At 39.0% G+C, this 11,286-nt stretch overlaps 1 protein-coding gene across 6 annotated transcripts in view; it reads left to right on the top strand.

The window, feature by feature from the left end:
- The window catches only part of ARMC1 (armadillo repeat containing 1), a 30,802-nt gene that overhangs the window by 516 nt on the left and 19,000 nt on the right, over positions 1–11,286 (top strand). The window contains exons 1-4 of one of the 6 annotated variants that reach the window (XM_025147334.3): positions 63–190; positions 2,094–2,295; positions 2,534–2,559; positions 6,207–6,298. In XM_025147334.3, the coding sequence (XP_025003102.1) occupies positions 2,229–2,295; positions 2,534–2,559; positions 6,207–6,298 (185 nt within the window). In that variant the 5' untranslated portion in view covers positions 63–190; positions 2,094–2,228. The other 5 variants (XM_025147335.3, NM_001031573.2, XM_015282726.4 and 2 more) reach the window with 5 other exon arrangements.

Here is an 11,286-nt window from a genome sequence, read left to right as displayed (position 1 = left end):
GTGATTGGCGGAGAGGCGTGGGCGGTGCCGCACCAATCGCGTTGCGGCGCGGGGGGATGTGTGGAGTCGGAGCGGGCCCGGTGGCGGTGCGGGAGAGGTGCTGGTTCTGTCCCTGTCCCTTCCTGTGCCCTCCGCGGGCGATGGGGGCCTGAGGTTGAGTTGTGTCGGTCTGGGGACGTCTTATTCAGCGGTACGAGGCCGGGAAGAGTGCAGGCCGCTCCGGGGGGCGGGGGTGGGACGAGAGAAGCTCGGGAGGGAGGTGCGGCGAGGGGGCCCCTGTCTTTTGTCAGCGGCCTCGGGGCTCACGTCAGCCAGGGCTCCCGGTTGTCCTAATGTTGTTGTAGGTGGTGGAGGAGCTGGGAACTTCAGTTTTGTCCTCGGTTGCGACTGAGGAGACAGAAAGGTCTGGGAGAAAAGGAGCGTGACCTGCTGGGGTTGTGTAAATCTTGGCTTCGTGTGTATTCAAGGAGGTCAGAAGAAAAACGATAAAGGCTGATAAGGATGAAGAGAGGTGTAGAAGCGATCTGGTGCTCGGGACACGACTGGAAGTCAGAGGCTTTTGTTAACATTAACTCTGCAACTGATTTCATTTTTAGGTTTTGAGTAAGTTTTGTTGGTCAGCTAAGGAACGTACTGAATAATACTGAACTTCATAGAGACTTTTTACCAATTTAGAGCAATCTATTTTGAGAATATAAAGTATTAATTATGGGATGAAGTTCCCAGTGGGTCTCTTTAGGACTTAGGACAGTCAAAGGAAAGAATATGGAGGGTAATCATTGACTTCTCACATTAGCATTTCCTTTCCCAGTGACAGAGAAATTGGCAGTTTTTTGTTTTGTTTTGTTTTTTTTAATGTGAAAATGTCAGAAACTATTGGACGTTTCTACACATTCACCTACCATCAGTAAGAGAACAGTATAATGTTTGAATGGTATTATTTGTTTGGGAAATAATGGTAAAAGGATGTTACCAGTTACAGATTTAATGTTATTTTTATGCAGGGGGAAAAAGAACACAAATTAACAATATGTCATTATTCATGCTTTTGTGCCTTAGAAAAAAGTTACTTACATGAGTTTCTAGTGGCAGCACCAGGACCACAGCTAGCAGTCGGTAGTTTTGGAAGCATACAGTCAGTCTTTTGAAGTGATAATAGAATGGTTTGGGTTGGATGGGATCTTACAGATCACTCAGTTCCAATCCCTATGCTGTGGGCAGGGCTGCCACCCACCAGCTTAGGCTGCCCAGGACCCCATCCAGTGTGGCCTTGAACACCTCCAGGAATGGGGGATCCACAACCACTCTGGGCAGCTGTGCCAGTGTCTCACCACCCTCTGAGGGAAGATTTTCTTTCTGACATCTAATTGAATGTCCATTCTTTTAGTTTAAAGCCATTCCCCCTCGTTCTATCATTGTCAAGATGCAGGCCTTCTCTTCTAACTAAGCTTATGCTTCTGTGGCCTGTTAAGTAGTTACTCCTCATTAAAACAACTCTGGAATCAGATACTAACACGTCTCATTTGAAATTGATACGTTGGCTTGGACTTTGGTTGAAGCAAGGTGTGACTTGGTTTTTTTTTCTTTATTGTAAGCAAACTAGTCAGAAGGTACAAATAAAGCACAGCACCTCTAAACATTTAGCTTTAAATGGATATGGCATTACACGAGTTCTTTGGGGAACAGATAAAATCAAAACATAACATTCATTATGCTTGATGCTGGGTTAATCTATTGCTGGCTTATTTGGTTCATTTTTATGTGAAATTGGATTATTGCTAAGGGCGCTGAAAATTCAGGTTTTGATTTTACATGTTTATACAAAAGGATGTTGGTAGACTTGCAGTCTGCAGACTGGGTGTGAGAAAACTGTGGAGTTTCTGATCATCTTTATCAGCTCTATAAAGATACTTACATACTGTTGTACATACCCATGCGTGTACTCCCGTAAAGGCTGACTAATCTAAAATTATTTGAAGGAAACAAGAGAAAATGTTATTAACCAAACCCTACCTGCTTTCCACAGAGGACATTTATTAATAATTTATTAATTAATAGCAAACATTAATACCACATATTTTTTTTTCCAACAGGTATTTTGTATGTGTGGTGTAGGAAAAAATGAATTCCACTATGAGTGATGAGCCTGATGCGCTATCTGTAGTTAACCAACTCCGAGATCTAGCAGCTGATCCTTTGAACAGGAGAGCCATTGTTCAGGATCAAGGATGTCTGCCAGGTCTGATTCTGTTTTTGGACCATCCCAGCCCTCCAGTTGTTCATTCAGCTTTATTAGTAAGTATTCAAGAGATAAGTTTGTATGTCATTAGGACGCTTTCTTCCTTTGTTTCTATGTCTTTAAACAAGTAATGTAAGAGATAAAACCTGTTTTTTATGTTATATCACAATTCATTTTCACTTTTTTAAAAGAAGCACATAATTCAAAAAACTGTTTGGCAATGTAGCATTATTCCAGGGGAATTCACAGTTATTGGAAGAGATTAATTTGCTTTGCATTTTCTCCCTAATACAGCCATTTCACTTTCATTGTGGAGGGAGGTAAGCACGCTTAAGTCTTTTTCTCTAGATGAAGTCCTGGAGCTTGGTAAATATACATGGTGATTTGACTTTCACGTAAGAAAAGGATCATAAATTATAGGGCAATTTGGGTTAGAGATGATTTCCTGAGGTCATATAGCCCAATCCCATGGTCAAGCTGAGACAAATTAGAACACAGTGCAGTATTGTGTTTGCTTAGATGCCCTGTAGCCTCTCAGGCACCCTGTCCCAGCATTTGCCCACCCTCATGTGATTTTTAAAACAAAAAAAGCAAGATCTGTTGATGTCTAATCCAACCTTTTCCATTTTCTCTTCATTTCTTCTTGTTCGAAGTCATAAACACTGAAGTCCTGATTTCTCATCCTAAGTCCAAATTTTAAGAAGTGCATCTCTTTCATAGAAACAGGACAAACAGAAATCAAGGTTTCCTTAGAACCCTAATTCAATTCTCCTAATAAGATTTTAAAGCTATTAAAAACCGCCATACTCTCGTTTCATATTCTTTCTTCTTTTTTTTTAATGTCATTGAATTATAAACAGAGCTCTGACTTGTACATTAAATTCTACATTATTTTCTGTACCATTAATATTTAGTCTGTTCCATAGTTCTATGTATTCTCTTCATTTGTTTTACTTCCACAAGGAATATTCGTGGATTTCTTGGAACGACTCCAGTACTCTTCGGGGCACAGGGAATGGCATCCCATAATTCAGGAGATGTGTGTCCTGCTAATTGGCTTTCAGAATGGCTTTGCCACAGCGTTTGCCAGACTAAATGTCCTTCACTGGATGACTTTTGAGTTGAGGTTACGGTTCTTGGGAATAGGTTGCACTGTTTTTCATTCTTGTGTATGTTCCTTAGGTCATGGAGGGTTTTGTTTGGATCTCTCTCTCCCTTTTCCTTCCTTTACTTTTTTGGGCTGCATATTCTCACAGCCTGCATGAAACTTAATAATCGTTCTGTGATCACATTGCAAAAATTAACCCTACATTGGAAGAACTGAATTTATCAGATCAATGAAGGGTAATCCGGTGTGCGGTATGATTCCACAAACCCTGATTTTACTGAAGTTTTGTGGTAAAGACATCTTGATGGATGAGAGATAGCTGTGTTGTTTTATTTAGTGGCAGCTCAGAGGTAGAGGAGGTAAGGGGCAGGATTTAGAGGAGACCCTGACTGTAGTCAGAAATGGAATGGTTTGCTATGAAAACAAGGTTTTGTCTGCTACCCAAACTATTTGTGTTCATGACTTCATGAGCCTCATAGGTACTGAGGCTTTTAATGTCTTTGCTAACAGATTTTTAGTCATCCTTTTTGATATTTTACCATTCTGAAATGTTTGTTTGTTTTGTTTTTATTTTTCTAGCCACCCATTCAAAAAAAGAGCTTCTATTCAAGCGGAAATGGTTGCGTGTAATGATTTTCCATTAAGTTATACCCAGTAAAAGAATGTATGGCACTGGCTCTAGGTTACTTATTGTTTCATTCTGTGATTCCCGTAGCTGAAATTACGAATAATCTGTTGGAGTCATAAGAATTTCCTATCTGACTTTCTGATATGCTGTAGGATCCTTCAGGGATAAATGTTTTTCTCCCCACATCCAATGTCAGCTCAGTGCTTTCTTCTAGCTGATCAAGAAGTGGAATATTTTTTTCCTCTTGTTTAAATCTAGGATTTTCTTTGTACATTTGTAATGATATATGATTTTGAATGTTTTCAATAATAAAAAAAAATCTGAAGTAAAGAAGGTAGAATCACTTTTTTTTCCTGTTTTTGAAAAATTTTGTCCAAATCTAAGGACTCTGAAGTTAAGGAACTGCATCAGTATGTCAATTGTAATGGTAAAAAACAAATACGGACTTACTAATTAACATGATGAAAATACTTGTGGGCTTTAAGCTAACGTAGTTGAGTTTTGCTGAACAGAGGCTCCAACCAAACTCCACGATAGTGATATTACACTTCAGTAGACTGCAGTTCGTAGGTATAAATGATCTGACTTCTTTGAAGGTGCAGACCTGAGCATCTCTAATGGAGTTGGAAAACAAGTAAGAATTCCTTATGCTGAACAGACAGGTCGGTACAGTTGTTCTGATAATCTTATCCCTTGCTCTGTTTTAGCATAAGCTACATTTTTCTGTAAATAATATGTACATAAGTGGGAAAGAGGCTGCTTACATTTTGGCCCTTAATTATCTGCTTAGAGAAGGGAGTTTTCATTGTCCAAAAGCATTACATCCTCACTAAATTGCCTGAATAGACTACAGATATAGGAAACGTTTTCTACAGTTAAGGATTCTTTTAATGTGCAAGTTAGTAGTTTAGAACTGACATACAGATATTTTCTTAAATACTTCCAACTAAGGATAAATATACAGCATTTACAGGCTAGAATCATGATGTTGAACTGCATCAGGAAACAAATATCACATTTGGAGTTTGTACCATGTCAGACAAGAGCCAGACTTCCCCAAAAGGTAATAGGATGATCTTGAATTTTACCTGCTATGTGCCGAAGACAATTTAGAAAGAAAGATAGGTGATTAATTATCTGTCTCTGAAGGGAATAAGGAGCATGTTATTTTTAACGCAGCTAGTGAGCAGCATAGTTATTATATGACTTTACCTAAAGAATTAGTGCACTTCTAAATCTTGCTATCACAAAACTAATTTTATAGCCCATTGCATTTGTGAATTGCAAGATTTTCTGTGTGTGGTTCTTGTACTTACATGACTCAAACAGATTAAAGGACAATGTAAAATACATCTTTAGAGGTTCCTTCTAAGAAAAGTTTGACAGCACTGAGAATTGAGAGATGTGTTATGAAAAGGACTTGAAATTTCAACTGGAAGAGTATTGCGTGAAGAGTAACCATATAGTTGTTGGCTGGAGTCAGCAATGTGAAGTTTTGCAAAGAGTTTACCTCGAAAGACAAAGAAACAAATTCTGGGGCAACATGCAGGTGTTAGTTCCCAGCTTAGGTAACAGCAACCTAAGCAGCTGATGGCTGCTGCTGTATCCTTATTCTTGTACTTATATGGAGTGATTAATTACTTTGATGTTACAGGTATTTTAAACTTCATAAACCTTCTTTTCTCTTATTTTTTCCAGTATTGCAATTATTCTTTAGAAGCTTATGAATGTAGTAGACCTCTGTTTCTGTGCACAGTAGAAACTTGGTGGTGGTGAATCCACAGAGCTACTAGAAACACAGTGTATAAAGAATGACATTAGGTCTTGGAACATAGTAGTGTTGGCTGGAAGGGACTTCTGAAAGGCATGTGCTTCAACTTCCTGAACTGCCTTCGCAGAGGAAAAAAAACTTCTAATGACAGTTTCCCTTCTTCTTGTTATCTTGTCTGCTGCTGTAGAGGAGCGTTTGTCTTGGTCTTCTTTGTAAAGGCTCTGTGGGTTAGTTGTAGACACTCTCTTAGTATAAGCAAACCTAGCCTCTCAATCTTTTTTCACAGATCAGATAGTCCTTGCTTTTTGTATACTTGAGAATAAAACAATTCTTTTAAGATTTACAGCATATGATAATACTTTTACTAGAAATGGCATTGTGAATCTTTTGCAGACTTACAGTGATAAAAAATAAATGATAATGTACTGGAAATATTGCTGATTTGTCCTTTTTATTTTAGGCTCTCCGTTATTTGGCAGAGTGCCGTGCCAACAGAGAAAAGATGAAAGGTGAATTGGGTATGATGCTCAGCTTACAGAATGTAATACAAAAGTAAGTTTATATTGAGTTGTTGTATCCAAAGACAGTAAAAAAATAACATGCTGTTGCAAAGTAAAATTTCAACTATCATTTTGTGTAGTGAATTTTTATTATTGCATTCTTCCTTGTCAGAGTTGAGGTTGCAAGCAATTAATGCTCTTTGTTTTGTAGTACGACAAAGCAATTGGAACACAGAATAGAATAAATAATACTTTGAAAGTCATTTGCCAAACAACAGATTTCTGGCCCTTATTACAAGTAGGTAATTTTGTCTCATCCCTCTAGGTTCTTTTGTAGCCCTTCTCATCATTTCATAAGGGTTTCTCGCTCTAGTGCATTTAATGGAAATGATTGCAATCTGTCATGTTTTTCTTTGATTCCCACTTTTAGGAGAGGAAGGGGTATATGTGTTTGTCTTGATAGGTTTTAGAAAGTTTGTTTCTACACATTTGGGTTCAGGAAATGTCTTGGAGAAGAAGTTAGTGAGGTTTAAATGACAGGTTTTTATATTGGGTGTACAAAAATAATCAAATTAAGTCTTACAGTATTGGCATTTTTAAAGGACAAGAATAATTAAGTTAAAATACACTGAAGTCTCTGCTTGCTACTTTATAGTAACAGTAAAATTGGAATGTGTAGGTTGTATTAGAAGCATTTCTTGCAGACCAGTTTGCCTTTAGTGTAGATTAGTTGTCTATTTAAGGACATTTCTTAGCATCTTATGTAATCCACAAGAAGATGGTCAAAGGGGAATAGTATTTGTTATCAGCTTCTGTAGCTTACATAATAGTACTGAGGAAACAGTCTTAATTAAAAATTTTGTTTAAATAATGTTATGGAAATTTCTTAGGCATCATTTTTTCTGTGTTTCAACTTCAAACCTGCAGAGGTTGGAAGCAAGGACAGGTAGCTCAGGAGCAACACAGAAGAATTATCTGAGCAACCAGGGACTGGACTAGGAAGGCTAAGGTCCTGATAGAATTAAATCTGGCCAGGACATCAGGGCCAACTGTAAGTACAGGGCTTCTGTAAGTATGCTAGTGGTAAAAGGGAAACTAGGGAAAATGTGTTTTCTCTGATCAGAAATGGGAGAGTTAATTATCTGGAATATGGAAAAGACAGATTCTCAGTGGCTTTTTTTTTGCCTCATTCTTAATCAGGAAGTGCTCTCTAGCCACATTGCACAAGCTGCAGAATGCAAAGGCAGGGTGTGAGAGAATTAAGAGCTACCCACTGTAGAAGGTTTTGTGGTGATCTGAGGTGTACAAATCCCCCAGAACCTGGTGGGGTGCATCTGTGGGTACTGAGTGAACTGGTGGATGAAACTGCTAACCCATTGTATTTGAGAAGTAGTAACAGCCTGTTGAAGTTCCTACTGGCTGAAAAGGGGGCAAATAACTCTTGTTTTTATAAAAGGAGAAAAGGAAGATTTGGGGAACTGCAGACCATTCAAGATGATGGAGCAGATTATCCTGGTAACTGTGGTACATGGAAAACAGAGGTGATTAATGACAGCCAACATGGCTTCACAAATGACAGATGGGGCTTGACAAATGTGATGGACTTGTACAGTGGTAGTACAGCATTGGGCAATAAGGGTAAAGCAACTGATGTCTTTTACCTGGACTTGTGCAAAGTATTCTGACACTGTATCTCATGAAATCCTTGTTTCCAAATTATGGAGACATGGATTTGGTGAATGGACCTCTTGATGGATAAGGAATTGGCTGGTCGGTCACACTCAGAGTTGCAGTCAGTGGCTCAGTGTCCAGGTGGAGGTCAGTGGCAAGTGGCATTCCTCAGGGTTGGTGCCAGGACCTGTTATTTAACACATTTGTCAGTGACATCGACAGTGGGATTGAGTGCACACTCAGCAAGTTTACCAGCAACAGCAAGGTGCATGGTATGGTCGATGTGCTGGAGGGAAGGGGTGCTGTCCAGAGAGACCTGGACAGGCTCAAGAGGTGTGCCTGTGTGAGCAGCATGTGGTTCAACAAGGCCAGGTACAATGTGCTGCAACCCCAAGTACAGATATAGGCTGGGTGGAGAGAGTATTGAAAGCAGCCCTGAGGACAAGGATTTGGGATTGTTGGTTGCTGAGAAGCTCGACTTGAAGAGGCAAATTGTGCCCACAGCTGCAAAAGCAAACCATATCCTGTGCTACATGGAAAGAAATGTGACCAGCAAGGCAAGGGAGGTGACTCTCCCTCTCTGCTTCGCTGTTGTGAGACCCCACTTGCAGTACTGTGTTCAGCTTTGGGACCCCAAGTGTAAGAAGGACATGAACCTGTTGGAATGAGTCCAGAAGAGGTCATGAGGGTGACCAGATTCCTGAAACACCTCTCCTATGAAGACAGGCTAAGGGAGCTAGGCTTCTTCGTCCTGGGGATGAGGCATGTGGGGAGAGCTTGTGTCAGCCTTCCAGTACCTAAAAGAGGAAAGATGGGGAGAGACTATCAGGGAGAGTGGTACCAGAACATGGGGTAGGGACTTTAATCTGAAAGAGGGTAGGTTTAGATTAGGTATAAGGAAGAAATTCTTTACTGTGAATGTACTGAGGCACTGGAACAAGCTGCCCTGAGAAGCTGTTTTCAAGGCCAGGTTGGATGGGGCTTTGGGCAACCCAATCTAGTGGAAGGTTCCTATGCTCATATTAGAGTTTCCAACCACAGGGTAGGGACTAGATGATCTGTAAGATCAATTTCAATCCAATCCATTCTGTGATTCAGGGATGAAAAGGGTATAAAGTTCAGAAAATTGAAGAAGAGAGAAAAGTCAGTTAAAAACTGGGTATCTTGTTGGTTCATTTTTTTCTAGAAAGCTCTTTGGCAAGAGTAAGGACATACATTTGATTTATGTGCTTGTAACATTTGGAATGTGTGATATGATGAAAATTTAAATACGTAGCATCTTCAAACACAAGACTTTGTCATGTGCTTGTCAGGATTTTAGGTTGTAATGCTGACAAGAAATGCTGAAGCTAAGTTTTGTTTTGCCCGGAGAAATATGGAGAAAGATGGTAAAAAGTGCTGAGAAGCTAGATGAAAAATCGTGTCACAAAAAAAAGTCTGTGTGGTTTTTTTTCCTGTTAGAAAGTCAGTAGGGGAGACAGCAAGGTCTTCTTCAGTTTTGCTCTACAAAATAGAGAGTCTATTTTCTAATGTGATTCTAATTCTGTAGAAAATGTTGTTGTCCTTTGAACTGAAACTAAACATTAATAAATGGAGTAATAAATGCTTTGGTCTTAGTGACTTCGTTCTCCAGTGTGCTTTCTGGAATCTGAAAATCTAACTCATCACTCTAATCCATAACTTAATTTGGATTTTTGAGGATTTTTTTCTGTTGTCTTCCAGAGCAGAACTTGTAGCCACTGGCTCATTTCTCTTCACAGGTTAAATGCATCCAGTGGTGTGAATTGTGCCTTTTTATCAAGGATTTTATAACTGTCACCATTTACTTTCATTGATTTATCTCTTATGTGAACACTATTCGTGGGCTTTCCCTGTTCAGTGCTGAATTGTGATGAACCGTATTCCATCACTGATGGTGTTAATACTTCCCAAGCAGTGAGGTGCAGCTCGCTTGCACAGAGTCAGGTTGACAACTATGCAGTTTGCATCCCTTAGACTTAATCAAGTTCAGCATTGAACTAACAAACACTGAGCTTAGGATGTCAAGAGTTTTAGAATTCCACTTCTATTATGCTCACCTTGAAATTTGAGGGCTTCTTTCATCATTTAACTGACTCTCGATAAGCCTTGAAACTCTGTAGTGAGATTTTAGGTTTAGGAGTGGAATTTCTTGACAGCTGTGTGTATCCAACCTGATCTAAATAGATCTGAAAATTTTGAATGGTTGATGCCGTGAACTAGAAAATAGCTGGCTTGCTAATTATTTTGTTCTAACAGTACAGCAGAACTTCAGTAACAGCCCAAGAACCTTTTGTTGAGAGTGAGATACAACCAATGGAAGAAAAATGTAGCGCTTATTTGAACTCTTTATCCTGTAGGTAAAGTACTCTTTCCTTCGGAAGACTACATATGATGAAGGTTAGAACTGACTGCCACCTTTTTGTCTGAGAAGTGCTGTCTGTAGCACATCACAGAAAATGGACAGGAAATAGTTGTATGAGAGACATCCAGGTTTAACTGTAACTCTTTGAGATACCACCAGTTCTCATTTCATTGGCTCAGCAGTCCCCTAGTATTCTTGGATCAGCTTTTTGATGCTCATTTACGGTAATAGTTACAGGTGAACTGTGAACATAGTTTTGTTTCTTAAAATGGACAGTCAACTGACTCCATTTCACGTAAGGAATAGAGGATAAGTTTTAGGTTCATAGTCAATGACAATGATTTTTGAGAATGTATGAATACTAGTTTTTGTGAACAGAAGAATAACAGATTTTAGGTTTAGAGACTGGGGCTTAAAGGCTGTAGAGCAGCAGTAAGAAATGTCAGCTCTGAGGAGTACAGAATAAAAATGTGAAGGGAGTGATAGATATTTAGGATGCTTTTTCAAACTAAACTTGATTTGCAACTTGTACGACTCTGAGATACTTCATATAAAAGGCTTTATAAACTTCTGTGTTTTTAGGACATATAAGAAGTTGTTCAAGTTTCGTAGAATACTTCAAGACACTCTTAGAATATTAAAAAATCCCTTTCCTTCCATATTTAATGCTTTTCTTATTAGGGAAGGTTTCTTCTTTGTCCATCCAGATCTGCTTAGTTTTAGGTGAAGTTTGATTCATCTTTCCTTTGAGTTTTGCAGTCTAGAGTAAGAAGTGTGGCGGAGAGAAGTCAGACCTTTAAAAATCCTTACGTAGAGGATTCCAAATGTCTTTTTTTTTTTAATTATTTTGCTATTATCAAAAATGTTTGTATTGAATTTGACTGAGAACTTGTATGTGTACTAGCATGTAGAGGTTCATTGAAGATCTGTATTTCATTGCATTCTAGTAGTCATCAGCAGTTATTTAATATTGAAAACTGGTTTGG

The sequence above is a fragment of the Gallus gallus genome, chromosome 2, assembly GCF_016699485.2.
Source record: "Gallus gallus isolate bGalGal1 chromosome 2, bGalGal1.mat.broiler.GRCg7b, whole genome shotgun sequence".
NCBI lineage: Eukaryota > Metazoa > Chordata > Aves > Galliformes > Phasianidae > Gallus > Gallus gallus.
This window is presented reverse-complemented; position numbering and strand designations above follow the sequence as displayed.